The sequence below is a fragment of the Lytechinus variegatus genome, chromosome 15 (genome assembly GCF_018143015.1).
Source record: "Lytechinus variegatus isolate NC3 chromosome 15, Lvar_3.0, whole genome shotgun sequence".
In the NCBI taxonomy this organism is placed as follows: domain Eukaryota; kingdom Metazoa; phylum Echinodermata; class Echinoidea; order Temnopleuroida; family Toxopneustidae; genus Lytechinus; species Lytechinus variegatus.
In genome coordinates this window covers 31,218,882-31,246,833 of record NC_054754.1, presented here as the reverse complement: position 1 = coordinate 31,246,833, position 27,952 = coordinate 31,218,882, and the positions used below count along the sequence as shown (strand labels likewise).

The 27,952-nt window shown below is 33.9% G+C and overlaps 1 protein-coding gene across 1 annotated transcript; it reads left to right on the top strand.

Annotated features, from left to right (window-relative positions):
* Window positions 1–25,802, top strand: LOC121428564 (rab GTPase-activating protein 1-like). The gene is made up of 11 exons (XM_041625274.1): window positions 1–114; window positions 2,413–2,487; window positions 11,439–11,564; window positions 12,728–12,871; window positions 15,367–15,408; window positions 16,858–16,986; window positions 17,493–17,582; window positions 18,204–18,314; window positions 19,397–19,501; window positions 20,038–20,193; window positions 20,990–25,802. Exons 1-11 carry the CDS (start codon window positions 97–99, stop codon window positions 21,344–21,346), a joined length of 1,353 nt encoding a protein of 450 aa, XP_041481208.1. The 5' UTR covers window positions 1–96; the 3' UTR covers window positions 21,347–25,802.
* Window positions 25,803–27,952: the final 2,150 nt, after the last annotated feature.

The following is a 27,952-nucleotide window of genomic DNA, read 5'->3' as shown; positions in this document are numbered from 1 at the left end:
GAGTCACCAGCAGAGCAAGTGATTCTGAGGGATATCAGTAGAACCTTCACTGCTCATGAGAAGTTCTACAATGAGAACGAAGGTGGCCAGGATGCTATGTACAAGATTAGTAAGGTAAGTACCAGAGAATATCAATAGGAATGAGTGTTTGTTCTTGTTTGGAAATTTTTGCTGGGATGCGCCTCAGGGAGCGGAGAGGGGAAATTAATTTTGATATGGCAAGCCAGAATCCAATGACCACAGTAATAATCTGCCATTAAAGTGCTTTGAGATGTTGTTCTGAAGCAAGGAGCACATTATTTAATATTATTGTACAATTATTTTAATAACTCTCCTTACATAAACTTAAAAAAGTAGGTATCATTCACTAGAAAATATCCTCAAGTATAAGGGTAATCAAGTATAAATGATTGTTTTGCACTCATCTTAGATCACAAGATCATGGGCAAAGGTCATTTTGGGTCAATGGACATAGTATTTTATTATCATATGAATGTTTTCTTACACAATAACTGTTTTCATAGTCAGCACTACTGCTATATCATTTCATGTAATGCAGGCGAGACTGCCAGAGGCACTTGTTTTTCAAAAGTTTTGCTTCAAATTGTATTTTTCTTTCATGAGGACATAAAGCAATATACTACCTGGATTATATTTAGATTACTTCCGCAGGGGAATGGGTACTTAGGAGAAGACCATAAATTCCTGTTAATTAAGTACATGGCCTACGGGGGGAAAGTTGTCCTTGCCCCTTGTCATAATTTACTTACCCAGTTGCCAGTTTGAAATCTACATAGTCTTAGGGATCTCAATTTTAAAGCAGCCATAGCTTCCTTATTGCTTGTCCGATTTCTTTCAAACTTTCACTATTTTGTTTTATTTATATTTCTCCTTTCCAACACTACATTTTATGGCCAAGTCTTGATTCCCCTTTAATGACTTAAGGCTTGATCAAACTGCACTTACCGATGCAGAGAGGATGTGAAATGGAAAAGAATCTTGCCATCCATTGGAAAACGTTATGTATCCATTGTTTACTCTTTGCATACATGTTTCATTTGCTCTATATCCATCAAGCATCCGTCCACTGTGATTTCATTGTTTACCCATTTTGTCCATTGTCTGGAGCGGATGAAAACGGATGGAGCAACCCCAAAATTTTGCTTGTCCGCTGTATCTGTTATGAATATGTTTTGTGTCTGTCGGCCAGCGAAACCTGGGGGCTGTTTCACATGACTGTTCGTAAGTTAAGGAGCGACTTTAAGAATGACTGGTGATCTTTTCTTACGCCCTAAACCATCGCCAATTGATTATACCATTTACCACAAGAAAGGATCACCAGTCATTCTTAAAGTCGCTCTTAACTTACGAACAGCTTTATGAAACGGTACCCAGGCCTTTAGAGGTGAACCTTGAGTGCATGTGCTGATGTTAAGAAACCCTTGATGAATCATATGATGCAAGCACTCTTCCACCACATGTTCCTTGATAAAGAATCAAATGTGAGGTTAGCACCCTGTAAACTCCATAAAGGTTAACTTTAATACCTTGATTGAAAGGCCAAGGCATGTTAAGTGGTCAAGATAAAAGGTTAGTAATGGTTAGTCTGCTTCTGGAATACCTTGTTCAAAGGCCATGTCATGTAAGATGATCAAGACACAAGATTAGTAATTATCCTGTGTTTTATCTCGTGATAGAAGAGTCATGTTCTTGTAAGATGATCAAGAGATAACATTTAACCATGATGATGATGATACTATTTTTGAAAGGCCATATTTCAGTTCAAGATGAGAGTTTTGAAAAAGAAAGAAAAAAAAAACTTGCAGCAGCCAGAACTTGAGCCAGGATGACAGTATTGTTGTCGCCTTAGAATGCTATTTGACTCAGTAGAGAGCATTTTACAAAATGCTTCATTATTGTTGGTGTTTTTGGAGAAAAACAGAAACCAAAGTAAGGTTTATCACAAACTTTGTAAGGAGAAATTACCAGAAGATTAAGACCAGGTACATGAATAAATTTCCCTTTGATTTGTGTTTGAATTTCTTTTTTTTTATCTTATTTATTCAGTTTTGAGCATCTCAGCATAAGCAGGGATAAGTGCCATGAGTTGCATGATTTCGATCGATATGAAGAATAATTGCTTTCTATTTCTGTGTATATGCCCAAGGTAAAAATCAATCGCCGAATATGCATGAATTTTCACCGTCTATGCTTTTCTTAGCATATTAGCATGGCATTATATTATTATGTTGCCTCACTTTTAGACAGCGATGGCTTTGTTTACTTTTTCCTGGTGTGTGCTGAGTGCATTCTAATGCCACTGGCTGCATCAACTAATTTTCATGTATAATTCTTTTGTATTTCTTTTCAATATTCACCTTATGTCTTTGTTTCTATCTCCAAATAATCCAGGCGTACTCAGTGTATGACAATGATGTTGGTTACACACAAGGTCTATCCTTCCTGGCTGCTGTACTGTGGCTTCATGTAAGTATTAATCTCCTCTATATTGAATTCTCAATTTCACATAAGTGTAGTAAAGGCAACACTATGTCCACAGGGGCAGAATGGGTAAACCTTACGTTGTGTAGCAGGAATGATCTCAAATCAGTCTACCAGTGGCCCGTTTCAAAAATAGTTACAACTATTGAAACTTTGCCATTATGGCAACTACCATGGCAACAGGGCTCAGCAGCCAATCAAAATCAAGGTTACCATTGTAGTTGCCATAATGGCAAAGTTACAACAGTTGTAACTCTTTATGAAACGGGGGGGGGGGGGGGGAATTTCATCCCCTTTCCCACATATACCACTTTCCCTCCTTGTGTAATAATTTTCCAATATTTCTTATTGTTCTTCACGGTTAAGCCAACCTTATAGGGATTTGCAAGAAACTAACGTTCAATTACAAATCAAGCATCAGTCATAAAATCAAATATAGTGGGGAGTTTAAAGAAAATTGAATTACAAATGAATGCAAATCAACTACAATCTGCATATAATAGAAGAATTTGCACATGATTTTGTGATTTGTGTTTGATTTGGAAGTGAATGTAAGTGGTTTTTCAATGCCCCATTAGAGTAGGAATTATCTTTAATTGTACCATACATAATTAATCATGTTATTACCCTTGAGATGGTAAATGCAGCCCCGTTTTAACATGTCTGCAATGCCTTGGAAATGTGTTTTGAAACATTTTTTTACTCAGAAATATTGATAAGTGCATCCTACAGTGTATGAGATATATTCATTGTGGCAGGATGGCATATCATCATTATTATCTAAGATTAAATTCAGACCTATCAGTAAGATGGATGAGCTGTTTTAGGAGTAGAATCCCTCAATCATGAAGGTATTACAATTCTGATTGCTTATTCATGCAATGAATAATATACCAGCATAATGCTAGGCTTACAATAATGAAAGATAAATATAAATGACTTTTCACTTTTTCCAAATTAGCAGTAGAGAGGGTTTTTTTAAAGAGAAATACCAGTAGTTGCAGTAAACACTGATTTCATGAGAAAGTCTGTAAAACCAGGCTTAATTGTTAGTACAGTGCGTATCAAAAAAAACGGGACAGATTTGAAAAGTCTATAAAATTTTAGTTTCAAATCATTATGTCTTTATTTTGGTGTTAATAGGTGCTATAAGGTCTGGTCTTTCAAATGCTATTAAAAATTTTTAGTTTCGTTCATGCTTGAGCGAACACGGGACGTTTTTATTGGGGGTTCAAAAAGAGGCTTGCGCCAGAATTGCAGAATATGAGTAATATGATGATCGGACTTCTTGCTTATTAGCAGACTTCCTCTTTACCTTTTCATTATCTTTGCCATAATTTTCAAATCATGCGGTCAAAATTCATTTTCATATCTATTTATTTGCTTGAATTATTCTGTTATTTCTTTTTAATATGCTCTCTGTTAGCTTTGAATATTCCTTCTTCAAGCTAAAATTATTTTTTTTCAACCGAATTATGGGAGAGCATGGATTTTTAAATTCAAATCAAATCCTTTCATTATGTGCTACAAAGATTATGGTGCCTTTTGAACAAAGCAACACAGATGGGTGGGCGCTCAGGTTGCTTCCCCCCCCCCCCCAATTAAAAAAATCATGACCAAGAAAAAAAGTGGACAGGAAATAAAAGGAAAGATAGAAAGTAAAATATGATATTTTCTGAATATTATGTCAAAATTTATCACAGAATTTGATATTGTAATTAAAAAAAGTGGGAATATTTGCGTGCTCACTTCGCCCACTCACAACTTTTTAATACATTTTACCTGATCTGCCATATCTAGCTCCTTCAAATTTGACTCAATACACCATTGCCATTGAAAGACATGAATCCCTTCCTGTGTTTCCTGTCAAGCAATTAAACTTGGTCAAGGAATTAATGACCCATTGATAAATAGATTCATGTCTTTTAAAGGTACATAACATTATTTGTTTCACATAATAAAACGATTTTAATAATCACAAGTTCCCCAATTAATCATTCAAATCTTCTTGCTTGGGTTGACAAAAAAAAATTCTTTTCTCAGTTACTTATGAAGGAAAATTAAAAGGTAAGAGAAGTTTAAATGAAAAAACAAAATAATTCAATTAAATAAATAACTTTGTAAATGAAATTTGAGAGCATAATTCGAAAATTGTGGCACAGATAATGAAAAGGTAAAGAGGAAATCTCCTGATTAGCAAGAAGTCTGATCATTGTATTACACAGATTCCGCAATTCTGGCGCAAGCCTCTTTTTGAACCCCCAACAAAAACGTCCCGTGTTCGCTCAAGCATGAATAAAATTTATTTTTTTAAATTGCATTTCAAAGATAAGATCTTAGAGCATCTATTAACACCAAAATATAGACATCATTATTTGAAACAAAAATTTTATAGACTTTTTAAATCTGTCCCGACGGAAGTGGCCGAATCCGTGCTTATTTTGCTTATTTCTCAGCATTTACACAATTTCTTCCAGAATCCTTTGACACATGTGTTTTATTCATACAAACAGACACTTGGGTGGTCATTTTATCAGATTCTGTAAAAAGTCATTTTGAGATCGTTACCAAAACTGGAATTTATCTTTAAGGTTTATTAAAGGAGAAATATATTGATTATGAATGTGGTCTTATTATATATCAATGGAAAGGTAATGATGTGGGGATCATCAGTGGGTTATTCAAAAATACCGAAAATAATACAAAAAGGTGAAAATCGCCGATTAAAAAACGCTAAAATGCCCCTCCGAAATATGCCTCGCATCGGTCTCTGAATTGACTGGAATTTGATGACGTCACTGTCTGTACGAGAGGCGTGATTGGCTCTCCCACGTGAAGCTCCACTTGCATGCAAAACCTGTTGCGTGGGTACGTTTTCTCCACACTGTCACTGAATACTTCTATCACGAAATGAAAGAAAACCCAGAATTTTATCTAGATTTGGATTTTCAAATTGATGATTTTAAAGATGAAGAGAATGATGATGAAGTGAACAACACAGTGAGGTAGTTGGAGGTAAATAATGGGGGAACAATGCCGATGATTATGATGAAAATTCAACTTGCCTGACGATCACAAGTAAAGTCATGTACATGCCGATTCGCTACCAACTCATGCAGCTGCTGCTACAAGTGGTAGCTATACGTACACCGCGCGGGCCCAATTTAATCCATGAAAATGAATAACCACATCCAGAGAGAGTCTATATCATAAGAAGGAAAATAATGATATAACTGTACTTACAAACAAGTGAATAATCCGAATTAACCTGAAAGCAAATCAACTCAACGAATAGCAGCAGACGATATGCACCGACGATAAACTTCATGTGGCTGGGATAGATTGTCACTCGTTCTGTTAGATGTAATTTGTTACTCATTAATTTGACAAAATTACGAAACTCGGAGAATTATTTATATATATAAAAATATAGTAACATCTCTTATTATTTTTTGTATTACGATAAAACCTCTTTTGAAGGAAAACGTTGAGATAAACTAAAATTACTTTTAAATCCCCCCCCCAACATGCGTAGCTTGTATGTCATTGCAAACAAACCATCGCAAACATGCACGTATTCCTTCCTTGCTGATTGAGAGCTGTGCAACACGTGCATAGATCTCAGTCTCAGCCAAGGCGAGCAAACAATACGGCATGTGTTGTTGTGATGGTTTGTTTACGATTACATAATGCTACGCATGATGGGATGATCTTTTACATCTAATTTTAATTTACCTCAACGTTTTCCTTCAAAACAGGTTTTATCGTAATTCAAAAAATGATAAGAGATGTTAATATATTTTTATATAGAATAATAATTCCCGAGTTTCGTAATTTTGTCAAATTAATGAGATAAAAGTTACATCTAACAGAACGAGTGACAATCTATCCAGCCACATGAAGTTTATCGTCAGTGCATATGCCATATCGTCTGGTACTATTCGTTGAGTTGATTTGCCTTCAGGTTCGGATTATTCACTTGTTTGTAAGTACAGTTATATCATTTTCCTTCTTATGATAGACTGTCTGGATGTGGTTATTCATGTTCAGCATGAATTCAATTTGGCCCGCGCGGTGTAGCTAGCACTTCCAGCAGCATGAATGGGTATGGACATGACTTTACTTGTGATTGTGTTGCAAGTTGAATTTTCATCATCATCATCATCGGCGTAATTCCCCCTATTTACCTCCAACTACGTCACTGTGTTGTTTCACATTCATTCTCTTCATCTCAAAATCATTAATTTGAAAATCCAAATCTAGATAAAATTCTGGTTTTTCTTTCGATCATTTCGGGATCGAAGTATTCAGTGACAATGTGGAGAAAATGTACCCTTGCAACAGGTTTTGCATGCAAGTGGAGCTTCACGTGGGAGAGCCAATCACGCCTCTCGTACAGACAGTGACGTCATAAAAATATCCCCAATTTCGCGGACGTAATTCTGCGTGTTTGAAGCATTCAGAGAGAGAACTTTAAACTATCAATTAACTGAGTTTCATCAGTCTCCATGATAAATGATGTACACCATCGTGTTCTCCTTATTTTCTCCTTTATTGTGATATATGATTCTCCAGTTTTACGATTTTCAATATATTTCTACTTTAAAGGTTTATATTTACCAGCTGTCTCTCTTCAGATAATCAAGAGTAATCATTATTCATCACTTGAAAAAAAATCATTTAAAAGGAATCAAAATTAGTAGCATAAGCCAAAATTAGTGATGATTGCAAGATCATAAGAAAAATTTTATTGGTATAGTCACTACATACCAGTAATTTCACTCCCATTTCAAATAGAGATTTCTGTATTTTCCAATTTGAATTTCAACAATCTGATTTGGGAATAGACTGAAAATCTTCCCTTATATTTCTCTTTCTGCTGAATACATTCAATTCATAGGATGCAAGATATAGCAAGAAATTAAGAAATAACAGTTACAAATAATATCAGTTAAAGATTTGGAATAAAGTTTCCTTGAACTTTACAAATAAAAGTTCAAATAAATCATTGTGGGGGTATTTTTTCAGTTAAATATCATTTGGATCATTGGTTACAAATTCATCCATATTTTTCCATCCATTCATGATGAACCCATATCTTTTATGGAGAGTTTCTCAAAAGGGCATTTTGCTTTTTCACTTTGAATAGAATTCTGTCACCTCTTCTCCTTCTCTCATCCATATTATCTTTGCTGGGGGTTTCTTATTTTGCCATGTTTGATCACTTAAGCACTTCAGGGTTACTTTCCTGTCATCGTTGGTATTGATGGTGATTTACAATGTATTTGAAACTAATGATGAAGATATAACTGACAGTAATGCTCTTTGACCTATAAAGTACAGGGTCTCTGTATAAAAAGAAGTTAACATTGAAACCTGTTAGCCGTGAAATTGACCCAATTTAGACCTGATCTCTCTCTTGTTTCATAGAGGATGTGTTTGTCTACAAGGTCACCACACGCCTAGGTTTTTTGTTCTATATTTACTTACAATTTAGTTGTTTGTATGTTCATATAAACTGAATAGGATAAAAAGATAAAGTAATATACAAATGTAAAAGTGAAGAAAGTAGTGTTAAACTTTACTCCTATAAAGATTTAATTTTAATTTTTGCAAGGTGTTTTGCTAGGGGTTTATTATGTTACATCTCTCACTTCAAAAGAGAATTACTTAAGGGGCACTATATCTCAAAAGGAGATCCTCAATATTTTGAGGGAGATACGTGCCCCCTCCCTCTGCTTCAAACACAAAATCTTTGAAAACACTGCACCTAGAACTACCTCTAATAAGGTATTTATAATGAAATTAATACTAACGAGGCCATGATTTGTAGCATCAACTTCATGTAAAGTGAGTCTATCCTGAAGAGAGTATACTGTTGTACAATTGTTAAATTGACAACTAAAAGTTGAATTAATCTGACTCTTGTGGGGGAAAAAATCTTTCCTTGATCAATTGATCAATAAATGAGGTCAGGGTGTATTATAGTCGTTATTTTACCAGGATACTATGTTGTTAATGGGACAAACAGAATACGCAAAACAAATTTATGCAGGTACGTACATGTACTCCGGGATAAAGATATCCTTTGTATCTCAATATATTTGAACTATATTTGTGTATTTGGATGCACATCATTTCATGACCTTTTCCCTAAAATAGAACAATGCAATGACCTAATTTTTAATGGATGTACCCTTGAAATTCTGAAGGTAGGTATTTCATAAACTTGAAATATGATAAGATTCCAGTCTACATGTATTATTATTATACAAAAATTGTTTAGAATGTTACTGTATTGTATTGTTACCCTTTATCTGATCACTTAAGATACAGATATTCCTGGTTTATATGTTTATACCTTTATTTAAAAAGTATAAAAGAAAGTCCATTTTCAAAAAATAGATGTATTAGAAATGTAAAAAAAAAGTTGTGCTCCTCTCTTAAAAAGTGTTGACTTGTGTTTGGTATTTTCATTTTGGATTCATGGTCAGGTAGGATTGGTCTGCATTGCCTGAAGGTTTCCATTAATGGAAGTAGTAAATGGGTACAATTATTCATAGCTCCGGGTGTAGTTACAATTTCAAACTGTTTTTCAAAGGGAAGTTGTAAAAAATACATTTCTTTGCTCTAGTTATATGAGCCAATATTTAGATGAAACCCCGGAGTGAAAGGGTTATTTTTTCATCTGAGTGACACCATCAGCTATTCTTACATCATCATTACATTTTGATCAAGATTGTAATTTTTTTTATCCATCAAGTGTGACCTGCTTTTATGAAAAGGTATCACTTTTGATTTTAAATTAGTAGGATCTTGTACATTACTTGAGAAGGTTACGATGATCACAAAGTTTCATGATGGTGTGAAGGTCTCTCAGCTTTTATGATACCAGGCTTTTAGGCCAGAATTACTTGGTAGTTGGAGTACTTTACATCTCTTTGTCCCTGCAGTGATAAATTTTAATAGGGAGATGAAATGTTTATAAATAATTATCATGTAAATCTTGGTGAAGGAAAACCACAATTATTCCCCCCCCCCTCTCTCTCTTCTTTAAATGATTTTGCATGTGTGCTATCTGTTGTCTTATTATTTTTTGTGTTTTCATATCATAATCTGTTGGCTTCTTTTATCTCATCCTTGCTAATTCTATCTTGAACCCTAACATAATGTATGTTTTCCAGGAAAATTACTCTATCTGGATGTGCTTGTGCATAGGGTACATCTTATTTATTTATTTATTTATTTATTTATTTATTTATTCATTCATTTATTCGTTCATTCATTCATTCATACATTCATTCATTCACTCATTTATTTATTTATTTATGATGTTAGAACCATGATGAAAAAAGGTGGTTCCAAATTTCTATATATCAATTACTTATTTAATCAATTACTAATCAATAAATTATTTATTTATTCATTCAATTTATTCAAATCAATTTAATTAAACTACCAATGAATGGCCACATTCCTTTATTGAATTAACCCATCCATCAATTGCTCAATGAACCAAATATCAAAGAATTACATTGATCAACCAATCAACACTTCATTACACCACCCAATTATTCTATGATTGCTCAAAATTCTGTTAAAGTTTAAAGGATTACTGACTTATTAAGTTGTTAGTTTGTTTTTGAGAAGGGATTTGTTTCCATGGTTACCAGGTTATTTTTACACTGAGTAACATTGACCCTTTCTCAAGACGAATTGGTCAATTCAGATAGACTCAGTAAGAGGGATCAGTGCATTACCAAAGGATGCAAGTTCGGTTTTGATTCCAAGTCCTTCTTTAATGAGATCTCTGCTCTCCCGCAGAGTTGTTGAATCTCCACAATATTATAACATAAAGGATCTCTGAAGGTGTTTTCATTCTAAGGTACACATAATAGCCGATTGAACCCCTGGCCTGAAATTGAACTTTAATCAATTGATGTTATATCCATACTGCCTTCAAAGAAATTATCTGTTAATTTTGTTTGTAGTTCATAGACATCTTAATTTTTTCTTTCATGATTTTACCCAGAGGCTATGTCTATGTGTAGTAAAGTTGTTCCAAAATAAGTATTAAATGATGGCGTACGTGTAATATCTCACGTAGATATACATGAGATGATTCTATTTTGAAATTTTTAAAAGAACTGCCTCTTATTGTCCTAATTGTTGGCTGATATTTTGTATATTTTTTGATCTGTTTGGGGGGTAACTCTCACCATTCTTGTTAAGAATCAAAATGAAAGACCCTATTAATCATCTGCATAATTAGTGATCATAGTGGGAGATCAGCATAATGAGATCCATGGGACTAAGTATTTGTATAGTCACTACAGTTTTATTATATTTTCATCTTTTTATTTGTTTCCCTTTATTTATTTATTTATTTATTTATTTGTTTGTTTATTTATTTATTTATTTATTTATTTATTTATTTATTCATTCATTCATTCATTCATTCATTTATTCATTCATTTATTTTTATTTATTTATTTATCTTTTTTTTTGGGGGGGGGTCACAATATGATGTGTATTCACCAGTGTCAAAAATATAGATTTGTTCTTGAGCATCTTTATCCCATCAATTTCAGTTTTCATTAAAAAAATCATTTGCTGAATTAGTGAATTCCCTATTTTCATGTATTTCATTAGTGAAGTCTCAATCAAAAATTTCAATCATAATAAATTTAGATACTTTTTTTTTTATAAAGGGTGACATCATTGTCTACTTTTCCCAAGAAAATTCAAACAATGATTTACATTCTTAGAAGAAAAAAAAGAGATTCTAGAGATTTCACACAACTAATAAATTTGAGGTTATGAAATTTTTATCTCAATAGATTTTGAACAACTAGTGTAATTTGAATACATGATACATCATGTAAAGTAAATAAGAGATTTCCAGCTTCTTCTATTTTTGTCATTGTATCATGCAGATGCCAGAAGAGCAAGCCTTTGCTGTGTTGGTGAAGATCATGTACGATAAAGGTTTAAGAGATCTGTTCCTCAACAATTTCCAAGAACTTCATGTCAAATTCTTCCAGCTCGATAGACTACTGGAGGTAAAGTTTTAATAAGGAGGGCAATCCATAATATTTGTATGTCTGAAATCCCACATGTTGAACCTTACTGAAAGTATTTGTTTCTGTATGTTAGAGTTGATATGAAATGTTTTAATGCTCTTAAATTGTTCAAGAAATGAAGTAAGAATGGAGAGGACTTTGGGATAAGACATACAAAAATGTTGATTATTTAGTGGAATTTTCCAGGAACTAGTTTGATACAAGTCATATAATACTAAATTTGTTCTACAAATCACAGATTTACAAACAAATTCAAATCCAGACCCCTCCCATACTTTATAAAAGTTGGTTAAGTGAAGAGATTTTATGCTTTGAGTTTAAAGCATTCCTTATCATGTTTTGATATTTAATAGGATGCATTTCATGATTAACAATATTCTATAACCAGCTTATGTTTTGAATTTTGTGATATTGTTATTCAGAGATAAAGAGATTTCTTTCTCTTTGTCGTCAATCTCATCCTGCATTGTGTCTCTCTGAGGACAACGTTCCAGACCTGTTTTAGCCATTTTATCCATGATGGGATTGAGACCCACATGTATGCTTCTCAATGTTTCCTAAACAAATATAGCAAGCCAGCCATGGTCTTGTGCAAAATGTTAAATTTTCATAGAACTGATGAATGAAATTGCAATTTTATTTGTGGCTATTTAGAAATCAGGGGCCCGTTTCATAAAGGACTTGCAACTGTTGTAACTTCGCCATTATGGCAACTACCATGGTAACCTTGATTCTGGTTGGCTGCTGAGCCCCATTACCATGGCAGTTGCCATTATGGCAATTTTACAACAGTTGCAAGTCCTTCATGAAACGGGCCCCAGAACTCACTTTCTCAGTGTCTCTAATCTCTTCTCCCAATCTTATCCTGTGTTGGGTCTCTTAGGACAATGTGCCAGACCTCTGTAGCCACTTTGTCTACATGTGTTCACCTCAATGGTTAGAGTTATGACTTGAGTGGCAATCTTCTTTTGCCTAGTGAGAGTTCTGAACAGGAATAAGGAGACTGTTTTCAGACATTATGAGGTTTGCGTCATTGCTATTAATCTAAAAATACACCCTTTTCTGAGCTGCTCTGATTTTTTTTTTTAATTCTTGTCTCTTATCTCCTCTCCCAATCTCATCCTGCGTTGTATCTCTCATAGGACAACGTCCCAGACCTGTACAGCCACTTTGTCCACATCGGTATTGAGACCCACATGTTTGCATCTCAGTGGTTCCTCACTCTCTTCACTGCCAAGTTTCCTCTCCATACCGTGTTTCATATCATGGATGTTTTCCTCTCAGAGGTACGTAACAACATCCTTCAGGGGCCTGTTGCAGAAAAAGTTGTGATCAAATGCAACTCAGAATATCTTGCGCAACTTTATTTTCAACCAATGAAGCACCCGTATTTGGGACTTGGGCTTGATATTTTGACTTGCGTTTAAACGCAACTCTTTCTACAACAGGCCATTGGACCCTGTAATAAAAAGAATTGCAAGTGAATTGATTAGTCATGACTATAGAAAGCCAACAGTTCCATTATCTAGAATGCATGTCTATTCAAGTGTTTTCTAGATAAGGTCTATACTCATGCATGCATCAGTTTCATGACCCAAAACTTTCCTCCTCTTTTTTTTTTCAAGGGGACTTTGCCTAAATTTCCTGAATGAAGAATTATGAATTTGTTGGCTTTCTATTATTTGATTTTGATTGAATCAATCACATGTCTTTTTTGAGATTGTGTTCTTGCTTTTAGTGCTCAAAGGAAGCAAGCACACACAAAACAAGAACACCAGCTTATGCCTATGGATTATTAAAAAAAACAGATAATGATCAAATCAGAATATATTCAAAGTCAAATATCACAAGGAAAATTGTAAAATACAATATTCATCTAGAAAAAGCTATTGAGAAATGGGAATTTATGAATAATGAGTTGGTTAAAATGGTAAAGCCTTAGTGCTGATAACATATCAAAAATAGAAGCTAAAAAATCTGAATTTCATAAGATGTGATGTACTACACCAGAATGAGTTTTATTCAAATTTGAAAAGTTATTATTCACAACAAACTACAAAAAATACCCCCAAAAAGAAAAAAAAATGCAAACCTGATCAAATATTACTATTATATTTAATGAGTAGTGATGTTGATATCTCTTTTTGTAAGTATTGGGTGATGGACTTGATATTTAAAGAGTCCATCCATTGGGATATTCATGTATAAAACCTGATACATTCGCTCATTAAGAAAAGTAAAAATTGATTTTAACAAATAGTAACAGACAGACCTCTCTCTGCAAACATGACATTGTATTAACTTAATCTTTGTTGCTTACTTGACAAAAAAGTCTTGTAAACATGATTATGTTTGACCCTCTTTGACTACATTGACCTTGCCCAAAAATCTATCTTTTATTCTATATTTTTTTTTTCCACATATCTATCAAATACAAAACAAACAACTCATTCTTGTATTGAAAAATAATGACAACTAAGAACAAGCAAACAGAACAATGAAAAAGCTTTACATTCAAAGTGGAGGGACCTAAAAATAAATAGTTGCGAATCGGCCTTTAAATTATTTATGTGTAGTAGCATTAAAAGCATTGAGCTTGGAAAGAACATAAATAGCATAAATGCACAGGATGAAAACAGATAATGTTACACAGATGGGAACACATTTAGTGAGCCATGACTAAACATTATGCAGTGTGGCACATAGTTGCAGTCTTGTTTTTCCCAAGAACTCTCTTGTTTTATTCAGTTGCCTGTAAACCTCTCTAGAGTGACAACAAAGATTGAATATCTTAAACATCAATAAATTAGGACTCAGTAAGTTTGACTAACCTTTGTAAAGAAAAAAGAGATAGAATTTCGCCTTTGAGGCAATCCCAAAGCTCTCTCTTCCACTGTGCCAAAGTAGATGATTTCTTCTACAACATTGGTATGTGAAAGCTAATGCTTCATTGAAAATGCAGCTCATGGACCATGAGCCTAGACCGCCCCTTTATTGTTTAATTTATTATTTATTTATTTTTTTTTTCCACCACTTTACGATTGTAAAAAAGCAAATAGAAGATCATTATTTCTGAAATGTTATTTGAGAATCTCCTGTCTTTACAAGGAAGCCAATTGGTTGCCATGGGATTAGATGTACATGTATAGCAATAGCAATTTAATCCTTTAATGTGATGTGTGTATTATTAGACTGAAACACAATGTACTCAAGTTACATTCTGCTAAGGATACTACTGTCTTTTCAGAAAAATATACACAGAAGCACAGAAAGGTAATAAAAGTAAATATGAGAAGAATACTGGATTGGAGCAGGAAATCCCTTATGACATATTTCTTCCTTTTGATTTCATTTCCCGGAGAATTTATAAACTTTATCAATAATATAATTTGCTAAATACACCAACGATGAAGAAAGCATGAAAAGGGAATAAAAGAACACCAGCTAATACCGGCAGGTTACTAAAAAAAATCAAGTTTCTATAAAAGGCTCTCCTCTTTAGCTGGTTAAGGGGGAAAAAGAACATTGAAAATAAAGTGTAAAACTCTTATTTGAATGTTGCACAGGGAGTAGGGAAAGTGCATACATTATGTGCTGGTATGCAAGAATCCAATAATATATCTGTAAAGCATTTAGAAATGTTGTTAGGATGTATTAGATAAGCAGAATATTAATGCTATAATGAATCATATTAAACAAATTTCTATTTTATTGCATTTGCTTACTATCTCTCTTTTAACATCCTCTGTTATGTCTCTTTTTTCTTCCTCCTTTTTTATAGGGAATGATAGTCATATACCATGTATCACTTGCTCTCCTGAAGGTATGTTATATTCATTTGTGATAATATCTTTACAATAGATTGTAAATCCAAAAAGAAAAAAAAAAAGTATATCCATCTTGACCACCTGATGAAAATGTTCAGTTATCTTGTTTGTATTACTATTATAGTCTTGTGATGAAGAAAAAATGCTGGTTTCAAAAGTTAAAGGACAAGTCCACCCCAACAAAAACTTGATTTGAATAAAAAGAGAATAGTTTAACAAGCATAACACTGAAAATTTCATCAAAATCGGATGTAAAATAGGAAAGTTATGGCATTTTTAAGTTTCGCTTCATTTCACAAAACAGTTATATGCACATCTCGGTCGGTATGCAAATGAGGAACTGATGACATCACTCACTATTTCTTTTGTATTTTATTATATGAAATATGAAATATTCTTATTTTCTCATCATTGTCATATAAAATGAAGTTTCATTCCTCCCTGAACACGTGGAGTTCCATTATTTTAACATTTTGTGCTTCAGGCAAGGAGGTCCTAATCGTCAATTTGTAAAAATTGAAATATTGTATAATTCAAACAAAAAAAAAACAAAAGAAATAGTGAGTGAGTGACAACTCTCTCATTTGGATGTAGCTGGCTCGTTCATATAACTATTTTGTTAAAAATAATCGAAACTTTGAAATGTCATAACTTTCTTCTTTTACATCCGATTTTGATGAAATTTTCAGCATTGTGCTTGTCTGATTTTTCTCTATTAATTCAAATCAACATTTTTCTGAGGTGGACTTGACCTTTAATATGGAATTATTTTCATGGTAGTAATTTGAAGATATTTTGTCCCCTACAAATACTATTCTATTTTGTTTATCCTGCAAGAAGTTAGACATTAGTAGTGGCATTAATGAATTCATATTAAAATTCTTGGCTGGTTAGATTAGATTATGTTCATTTTAATTCTATTATGTTCATTTCCTATTTTCCCCTGCCATGGAGAAAAAAGAAGAATGCTGCTGATTTCCATATAGAGAATTGAAAACATGTAAATTCATCACATTCAGCCTGCATTTTATATAATTTAACTATATTATTTACCATGTTGGACCATAATTAGAGTATTAACCATGTCATCCTGTGCAATGTTTACAGTATTCCAAATTACATGTGAACCAATTGCTACAATGTACCTGTACAATCGTAGTCACACTCTCTGCCATTTTTAGTAGGAATGACGCTGTTAACAAAATCCTCTTATTCCATTTATTCTTCCAGTCAATTCAAGAACTTGCTCTCCTGGGGTCAGTTTCTGAAACAGTTGCAATCAAACACAACTCCAAAAATCAATCACAACTTGATTTTTCAACCAATCAGATGATTGCATTTGGGAACTATATTTGTAGTTGTGTTGGATTACAATTCTCTCTGCAACAGTCCCCTGCTGTTCACTAGAACTGAAAGTTCACGCTTTTGTATTTGTCAATTTGTAGTTATCTAAGAAGGAACTCCTAGGCCAGGATTTTGAAGGTGTGTTGAAGTTCTTCAGAGTGACCCTTCCTAAGAAGTACCGCTCGGATGAGAGCGCTGTGGAACTCATGCAAGTAGCCATGTCTACAAAGGTATGTCTATCCTGTGTGTTTGATGTAAAATACTATCTCTACCTTTCTCTCTTTGCCCAAGACTGCTTACTGTGTTATTTGAATCATGGGGGGGGGAATTGTAAATACCATCAGGCATCAATTTGCAAGTGGAAATTCTCAGCCATTTATTTCGGTCTATCAAATCCAGATTTTTCCCTTGTATAAAGATATTATTTTTTTATCAATTTGAACATGAGCACGTTTCATGCGGGGCAAATCGGGGCTAATTTTTAATTCATTTTTACTGAAATGTTAGGTCATCTAGATCAAGTCACTTGATCTAGATATTTTTCGATATAATGGCAATTAATTTTGATTTAAAGTCTTATTCTGTGCTCACTGCAACTACTTTAGTTTAGCTTAACATACAGAGTAGGTTCTAGATACCTTTGGTTCTTAAGCAAAGGCTTCACAATCGTGAGCCAACTACTTGCTTTAGATGTTATTAGATGATAAAAATGGTAAATAATTTTTTTTTGTCACAGGTCAGTCAAAGGAAGTTAAAGAAGTATGAGAAGGAATTCTACGCCATGAAGGAGGACGAGGAGAGAGAAGACCCTGTTGATAGATTAGAGGTAAATTCATATTTGATAGTTTTGACAATTCCATAGTAAGTACAGGGGCGAATTCAGGATTTTCCAAGGGGGGGGCAATTTTTTTGGGGAAAATTTGACAAGAAAAAAAAAAGATTTGTGACCCAAAATAAAGAATATTTTGTACCAGAAAAAAAATTGACAAAAAAAAAGTTTTCACTTTCAAAAGAGGCGGCACACCTGTTTTAATGGCATTTTTACATTAAAATTTTTAATTTTGCTTCTCAAAGGGGAGGGGGCACGGGCCGGCTAGGCCCCCCCCCCCCTGGATCTGCCAGTGGGTAAGTACATTTGAACCCCTTATATGTGTGACCTTTCAGAAATGATTTTTCTCTGTTTTCTAGTTCATATGAAAAGTTGTAGTGTTCTCAAATTATCATTGTTTTAGCTGTGTAAGGAAATAGATAACAGGGGGTTGGATGTACAAAAAGGTTAATATGCATGGAATCTCTGCATATACATCACCTGTCATTCTATTCATGTTTTTTTTATATATTTGTTTTCTTTCTATATGTCTGTCTGACCGTATGTCAGTCTGCCTTTTGTGTCTGTCTATTCATCAATTCATCTTTCAAATGATATATATTTCCATGTATCTTTCAGAGAGAGAACAAGCAAATGATGGAAGCCAATCTTCATTTAGAAAGAGAGAATGATGAACTTGCCCATGAACTCATCACACATAAACTCATGATGGAAAAACAGTTAGATAAGGTAAGAACCAATCAACCAATTGGAGTCTGTCGTTTAGATTTGTCCCTTTTATAACATTTTGTTATAATAATGAGTTTATGATCGTTCCATAATTAAGGAAGACAAAAATCACAAGCCAATTTTGTATTGGACATTTATGATCTCCCATTCCCATTTCTGAGGAAAATTCAAATGACTAGAATCTGTTTATCTTGCAGGTATGAAACTATTTGCAAAAAAGATCTCTGCAGTTTTTTTTTTTTGCAAAGTTGACCTTTGCTACTCCCATCTGCCTGAGTATTTAAGTTTTGACATGTGAAAATAAACACAGGACTTTGATTGTTGATGTAAATTTATCATTTTAGAATTCACACCAGGCACTGATTTTAATTTCTAGATTACAGGTGATGGTTACAATACCTATTTATTTCATCTTGATGGAGAGTGGTAAATTCAGATTAATGTATTGCTAAGAGATTTGGGTGTTGTGGGGGATCTGGGGCCCGTTGCAGAAAGAGTTGCAATCAATTGCAACTCTGAAAATCATTTGCAACTTGATTTTCAACTGATCAACAGCGCTCATTTGGGACTTGCGATTGATTTTTTGACTTGCGTTTAAACGCGACTCTTTCTGCAACGGGCCCCTGAACCACAGACTTTATGGTTCAAAGTCTGCAGTCTTTTCCACTGATCGATTACACCTCTTAAATCAAGACTGTTAAAAAAGAAAGCTTGTGGATTCAAGATTATGTAACAGATATCCCACAGGGAGATGTATGTACATCAGGGCCACGTCTTACAAAGAGTTATGACTGATCTAATCAGTCGTAACTCTATGGAATCCATCAGTGTCATAATTTTTTCTACAGGAAACTCACAAAATGTCATTTTGTAAACAAAGGAGAACACACGAAATTGTCAAGAAATCAATGAACTTATGGATATACATTCATATGTAGAGAATTTTTGAGCAAATATGCATTTTATATGTTGACTTTGCTGGCTTTCCATAGTTGCGATTGATTGGATCAATTGCAAGTCTTTGTAAGATGGGCTCCTGATGATTTACATGTTCCTAATATATGTTTACATGTATCTACCAGGAGCGTGATCGTGCAGATGAGCTAGAGAAGGAACTCAAAGCTCTTAGGTTAGCGCTTCATGACTCAGAAGAAGAGAAGCGTCATCTTGGCTCCGAGACCGCCCAGGTAACTCAAACATTACTCATCTTTTTCATGAATTTCACAAGACATACACTCTGGTTTTCTATTGTGTTATGTGTATCAACCTGATTTCAAGCCCAGGTTTGAAACATCTTTGAAAGATCACTAGTTGAATCTTCAAGTTTCTTGGGTGTATGATGAGTGGCTGAGAGCAAATTAGATAGTAAAAAATCACTGACAAAACTTTTTATGAAACACTCCCTCTATATGATAAACTTTGGTGTATTATTGGTGGAGCGCTGTGGCCCAGTGGATTAGTCTTCCGATTTTGAAACAGAGGGTCGTGGGTTCGAATCCCAGCCATGGCGTAATTTCATTAAGCAAGAAATTTATCCACATTGTGCTGCACTCGACCCAGGTGAGGTAAATGGGTACCTGGCAGGAATTTATTCCTTGAAATGCCACCGTGCTGTAAAAGGCTACGGGGCTAAAGCCAGGGTAATTATATCCAATTAAGTGAATAGGCATGTTGGTATTATTATTTTACAAGTTGAATCAATATTATCTCTTATTTTTTTTAGGTGAAGGAGATGTACAGAAGAGAAACCGAGAAGGCTGAATCAGAGTCTAAGAGAAACTCAACCATCATTGGAGAATACAAACAAATTTGTTCACAACTCAGCGAGAGATTAGAGAAACAACAGACCGGGGCTAAACAATCTATGCTGGATCTTAGGGTAAGAATCTTGAAGCAGGTTGTGCAACCGCACCTCCCCCCCCCCAATGTAATACTGAATTTCATGGAATGTGACAATTTTATGCTGGATCTTAGGCAAAGAATATAGAGGCAGGTTTCACGTAACCTCCTTGTACACCCCCCCCTTTATATGTGATACTGAATGATATTTGTTTGCATGGGATGTGACAGTCTGCTGGATCTCAGGGTTAGGATTAAGGGGGCAGGTTTCTTGTAACCTTCATTGATAACCCATAGAATATTTAATATTCACTAAATGTGTTTGTATGGGATGTCCATCAACTTATACATACATTTAGTTTTGTGAAGAGTCCTTTGCCTGTCACCATTGAAATCCTGCTTAAGGGGGGGGGGGTGTTTCACAAAGACAGTGATAAACTGTAGTCCATACTGTCATGAGAATGTATCCTCAATAGGTGCTTCAAAGAAGCTGTTTGTCAAGTTATCAGTCCCCTGATTCGCATACCGACCAGGATGTGCATATAATTGTTTTGTGAAATTAAGCAAAATTTTAAAATGTCATAACTTTCTTATTTTACATCATATATTGATGAAATCTTCAGTGTTATGCTTGTTGGATTTTCCTCTTTTTATTCAAATCAACTTTTTGTTGGGGTGGACTTGTCCTTTGAGGTTTTCCTGATGCTATTTTTATTGCTGTATTTCCTTTTATCTCAAATATATTCGACTTCGCTTACTTGTATTTTCACGAATGACTTAGTAATCTATGTCCATATATTTATAATAATATTCATGTTTCATATTTCATTTCACAGGAAAAGTTGCAGAGCTGCGATAAATGCAACAAACTAATCAGCGAAGACGGAAAATACGAGAGGTCACCATCTGACCCCAGACCGCCCTCTCTGGTCAAAGAGGAACCCGAGTTAGCAGCGGCCCTGAACCAGGTCCGAGAGTTTGAGTTGGAGCTAGCCCAGACCAAGCTCCAGCTGGTGGAGTCTCAATGTCGGGCTCAGGACCTGGAGCATCAGTTGAATAATGCTATTACTGAGCTCCAGGTTGTGAGGAATGCATCGGCAGGAGGCAATGCTAACTCCTGGATCACTAAGACATTCTCATCGTTCTCATCGCTCAAGGAAGCTACAGGGACAGTCAAGAAGTTAGAACAGTAATATCACTTCACTCTTCTTGTCCAGATGCTTCGTCAAGAAATTAGAACAGTAGTATCACTCCATTTTTCTTTTCCTAATTATTCCTCAGACTGTTCATGTAGTTATATATCCTGAAATCTGCTTGAGTAATCAGATCAGTACATATTAATTTATAGATAAATCTGTACATAGTTAAAAAAAAAATAGATGCATATATTATATAAGTATCAAAGGAGTTAAAAGCATAGAAATTGAAAATGTTTATTCCAGGAATTGTTCATCTTTTATTTCAAATTTGTTTTCTTATTCGTTATGTTTGAATTAATAGTGTTGTGATATACAATTACACAGTGCCATTAATCTAGATGTATTCCAGAATGCACACACAATTAGGATTAATGTTGTTTATTTCAATGTCATTGAGTTTATTACATTTTTATACATGATTTCTATTTCTGTAATTGATAATGATGATGATCCACAGCATTTATATTGTACCATATATCTGTGAACAACATTCGTAGGTGCAGTAATTCATTGTCAATAAGTTGCTGTTCTACACCATCCTGTATATTGTCCAGAGATATTTTTTTTTAGCGACAGTCAAACTATTGAATCATCTCACAGCAATTTCAAGAGCTCTGAATTGCAATAAACTCATTTTCTTTTGTTGATTTTGAATGTGTATTCAAACATGTGAATGGATGACAATATGATAATGTCCACCTTTTGTCTTGCCTGATCTACTAATCTTGTTACTTAAAAGAAATTGTCATTTGTTATATGAAATGATTAGAATTAATACTAATTTTTCAAGGGGATGTTTTACAAACAGTTAAGTCTAACTAGACATTACACGTTACAAGTGCATATAATATTCAATACACATTCTCATTGATTGATATGTGGTAGAGCATGTGTCATGAGCGTCATATGACCAATACCGTGATGTGATATTCCACATGCATCTGAAAAGTTAAGTGTATTTTGCATTTGTGTTTTGTTTTTTGTCACACCTAGTTTCTTTGAGAAATGCCCTCATATTTTCAATATTGTTTTCAAGATTTTGGTTGCACAGGTTAGTAATTTTTGAGTGTTATCTGTTTAGATTTTTGTTAAAATTATTAATGTTATTACTTTATTTCGTTTTCTTGTATTTGATATGGTTTATAACCTTACAACAATGAAAGATAAGTATTGATCACCATCATTTCTATTTATGCTCCTATGATGATCAAGACAAAGTTTGGTCAAGCAAGTTTAGTCAAATTTCATGTTGAATATAACACATATTTTGCACAAATTTTTTTTTATTTGAAATTTCCATATAAGTGTAGCTATTGTTATTAAAGAAAAATAAGCTATTTTCATATTTTTTAGTATGCAAAGATGAGTCGTATATGATTAGATTATCACATTAAAATAAGAAAGATTGTGTACTTTTCCCCGTACCTCATATCTTATTGAGCCAAAGCATTAACTCAGAATTATTATAACTAATAAAAACATTCAGCATTTCAATGTGATTGTGAAATAAAGTTATTTATTGTAGAATGCTGTGAAAATGTTAAAAAAAAGAAATAATCATTACCCATATGCCAGATGAAATCCATGTAAATAATCGTTTGAAAATAATTAAGGAATGTATTATGAGTATAGTGTTATTAGAGTGATGATGTAATGATATATTAATCTTGAAAAGTAGATGTATATGATATTTGATGATTTTTTTGTGATATTCCTTTTCATAGGATTGTAATTAACAATATATATATCTTCCTTTCTACCTAAAGTACTCCGCATGTCATGTAAATGAAAACCTATAACGATTCTGCCAACGAAAGATATAGTTGTATTTCCATATTTTGATGCAAAATTGCTTATATATACCCTTTTTTCTAATTAAAGAAAGAAAATATGTATGAGAACATGTTTCATAGTATTTGTTGATGCATTTTGCAACTTAGAAGCCAACTTCTCATTTTTGTCTGAAAATTTGGCCATGCGTCCACCACATTGTGAATAAGATAGTCTTAGTGTACCATACCTTGTATTTTGCAATGCCATGAGTATTTAATGCTCCTCTATTTATTCCATATTCACATGTATTATATATGTAGCTTTGTATATACCATTGCTTACTGTGTAAAATGAACCCGTATAGCTTGGATGTGTGCTAGTCCTGTGAGGGTACACTGTGTTAATGATAAAATAAAATAACTTTATAATACTATCTTCAAATCAGAGAAATTACAGCATTATAAAGTCATTTGTCCAGTTTCAGAAATGTTTATCAATGAGAAGTAATGAAACCAGCTGACAAAATGCAGACTTCCAATTAGTTGAGCTATAGATAGAGTTTGTGAAACAAGGCCCTCTCGTGTGCACTCATGAATATTCATGTGTCTTTTACACAATGTTTGCTTTACATCACATTTATATTATTTGTGATGATTGGTGTTGTCACTGGTCTAACTTGGGGGAAAGAGATAATGCAATGAATCAATGCAATAATTAGTAATCTTGGAAAAGAGAGGATTTGTGGTATTTTTAGTTATATCAGATGAGGAATGAAATAAATTGAAGATTGAAATCTTGTTGAGTCAGTGACTCCCACTCTGAAAAAGAAAATAAATTAGACCTTTCTTTCCAATCATATAACATCTGTAAAATATCATTTTACACTATTCATGATGCCCATAAATGTCACCTAACATAACATCTGATAATTTCAGCTGAATTCTGTTGAAGATTAACATCTGTGGATATTTTGAAAAAAATAAATGCTGTTGTAATGGAAACTTCTCACAAAGACCTGGGGCTTGCCTTTTGCGGATATAATGGTTTAAATACATCTCAAATTATTAAATGGAAGACTGAATCCTCACTTATGATTGGTGGAAAATAAATTTCTAATTAATTATAACAGTAGGGTTTGATTGCATCTACATGTGCAAGGTGGTCCAGGGTTTTTGTCTGGTTCAGGGTTTTTTTCTGTCTAAGTTTTTTTTTTTTAATGAAGGTTTCAGTTCATTTGTTAATGATTTCTTTCTGTTATTTATTGGTGTATTTTTTTTTACAGTATGTGATCGACAATAATATGGAGTAAGCATGGTCTGCAACATATCAATTAACCTTAATGTGCAATAAACAAGTTTCATTTAAGATTATCATCATCCATTTGCTATATTAAGATTACATCATATGGAGTGATGTCATGTTTATTTTCTGGTATGATGACATTGTATTGTCTTGAATTATTTTGACCAACAACATTCACAGTTCTCTTTGTGTTCTCTCTGAAAATTTATCAACCCAATAGGTCTTAAATTTGAGGATATCTTTTTCTTATCCTTGTTTTCTATTAAGCTTGTGGCTTTTTTTATAAATATATATCAAACCTAATTCAACCAATTAAAGGTAATTCCTTTCTTTTTTGTCCATAAACCTTCCGTAGGATATTATTTTCTTTTACACAATGTGAAATCTTATGTTTGTTGGATGTTGTAGATTTAAAAGTCTATAATTTGCACTTGCACTGAGTGACCATAAGTGATGCATAGCCTTGTGCTGAATTTGAAAAGAACTATTAAATACTGTAGCAAACTCATTTACTCATGAATAAGGTATTTTCTTGTTTCTTGATCAAAAATCTAAAACTAGGCCTAGCAACATGACACTTGGTGGGGATTGTTGGGCTGATTTCTATGTATGATCGATCGTAAAAATATGCCTCACGATCAATCACTAAGCTTGATGTTATGGAGCCCCAATGAGTCTATTTCATTGTCATTGTCTTCTATCATCTGAACTTGAGCTCATATAGAATAAACATATATTCACAGACATGCCAACCATTCTCTTGTCAGAGTATTTGTTCATCTTTTTTGCTATGAATATGCCAATACTTTTTTGTATGATTTGTTACCTTTTTTTAATTTACGATCATGGAGTATGTATTATACACAGCACACAACACTAGTGCTGGTCCCAGACCGGTAAAAATCAATGTGGGGCCAGTAACTTATTGCATGAAAAGAACAAGTAAAATTTTGTCTAAGAGCACATGTTGAAAATGGTGAATTATCAAGTTTTCAAGTAGAGTAATTTCCCATGTTTTTTCACCGATCTCGCTACAACAGGCTGGCGATTGAAACATTGAGGAAAATTTTTGAAAATACTCTTATATTGAAACAGGTTGTCACTACAGCAGGTCTAACTGTAATATTTTATCACAAGAGTGCACTGGAGAATGGTGAAGGATGACTTTGATGCAACATTGGTAGAAAGTCAACTCAAATTTGTCCAATCAACATTTTCTAAGAGGTTGTCTGAGCGTAGTTTGGTAGTGACTAGTTAGTTCTATGTACAGTGTTTGTAAATATTAAGAGAAGGCTAGGTGTTAAACATATGCAACCTTATGTGTAGCAGTGATGAACAGAATGGTGAATGAAAATAAATGTCCATTGACCACCAATTACAGTATCTTCTTTGTGCTTGTTTTATTTTGTATGCATTTTCATTATTTTTTGTATTTTTTTATTTACCCATTTCATAGCCAGCAGAGCCTCAATCTGTAAGGGCTTTCAAATTTACATGCTCACTAATGGGTGGCTTTGTGTTAACAGTATACAAGGTGGGTGGAGTGAAGCAACACACTGGGCATGCCCAAACTCCACTAATGTTGCCCGACATATCAACTGTTTGTGACAAGGGGTTCCCCCCAATAGCATCTTTCACCAGGACATTAGACCTTGTATTAAGGCAATGGGTGCTTGCTGTGAATGATGTCAACACAAAGCAGACTACATAGCACTTGACTAGTGACAATTTTAAAAAGTCCTTAATGTCACAGCACGAAGGACAAACTAAGGGTGTGTTTATGCTTACATTGCAAGGACAGAATCTGCGTTTTCAAACGTCGATTCAAAACGTCGATTGTAAACGTGGTTCCGGGAGTGCTGTTTATGCTTAACTTTTCAGAGGCGAAATCACAATCTCAAGCTGGCTTCGCATCGTTATTTTCATTGAGCAGGAAAGCGAGGTCAAATTGGGCGCGCCTTTTTTTCAAAAGTTTTTTTTTTCCGAGTGTTATTACGTGGAGATAACATGGAGCAATGCGACTGCATTTGCACAGGGATTTTCATCTCACCGGAAGCATGTACCAAATGACGTCATTTAAACACGTTTACGATCGTGGTTGTTTATACTTCCCCAGAAAGCCTGATTCTGGTCAAACGACGTTTACAAACGCACCTTTTTGTGAGTTTACGATCGGCATTTTGAAACAGTGTTTAAATGAAAGTAAGAATGGATGCAACCGTGTTTTGGACTAATCACGTATGGAAACGCTGATTCTGGCCTGAAAAGTGGAAGCATAAACATGGCCTAAGAAAAAATTACACAATGACACATATGTAATATCAACTGTACAAATCATTTTATTACAAATCAGAATTTTGGAATAACAGGAGCATAGCCACCTGACAACAAACTGAATATACAAACTTCTACAAAAAACAAAACCAAATTATTCATTATTTGTATGAACATTATTCACGACAGTAAATGGAGACTTTGTAATACCCATTTGTAACATATGATTAATGAGAGCTATGTTTACATACTCTACTATATGATGTAAATAATGATTTTGTTTCACATTAATGGATAAAATTCAATCCATAAATGCATGGCTATCTGATAGACAAAAGTGAAGGTAAAACATATGGAGCTGTGCAACTTTAATTCTAGATCAATAAGTCTCAATATCAAGAGTAATTACTTTGATTAAATGCAAATTTGTGCTTGACTTGCGTCTAACTTTCTTGCAATGAGCCATTACAATTGATTTTGGAACTTGGCTTGATTTGAAATTGAACATAAATGTTAGTTTCTTTCAATGCCAAATAAACTTGTTCAGACAATCCTTGAACAATAAACTTGTTCATACAGCCCTTGAACAATAAGCTTGTTCAGACAACCCTTGCGGTATTCTAGTCTTTAAAAAATATGATTAGAAGATAACTTCCTTTTACCATAAAGTGGGTCAATCCTGAGATTTTATGGGAAGTAGATTGCAATTTATACTGACACCAGACTTTGTGAGAATCAATAGAAATCCCCCTTGTATAACTGCATCATCAGGACTTGGCTGTACCTTCAAATGAATCACAGATATTCCTTTTCCTGCTTTGCATATATTATTAATGTGGTCATCAAAAAAAGTTTACACATTCTCCACACCCTGGGGAGCATTTCAACCAAAGCTTCCAAGCTCAAAAGGCTTACTACATCTAGCTTAAAAATCCTACAAGGTACACATTGATGGAAAGTGTAGATGCCTTGCCAAAGGAATCTAATGCTGCAGTAGGATTTGAACACATGACCAAATGATGACAAAGAAAACCATCATGCATTTACATGATACCTCCATACCAATAGCTAAACAAAGTAACAAGATATATAATTTGACCTTGCTTGATATGCATATGGAATACAGAATTTAGTCTAAACTTGGTTTAAAACTTTGCCTCTTCAGTAAATAAATAAACCATGATTATAATGAGAACTACAGGTGAGTCTGCATAAGTCGATATCATGGAACAAGAGAAATCTGTTTGACTG

Excerpts from the sequence above, each read along its gene's own strand:
- LOC121428564 (XM_041625274.1), top strand. Across the intron at positions 11,565-12,727 it reads AGCTCGATAGACTACTGGAG|GACAACGTCCCAGACCTGTA; the intron begins GTAAAGTTTTAA and ends TATCTCTCATAG. Across the intron at positions 15,409-16,857 it reads TATCACTTGCTCTCCTGAAG|TTATCTAAGAAGGAACTCCT; the intron begins GTATGTTATATT and ends GTCAATTTGTAG.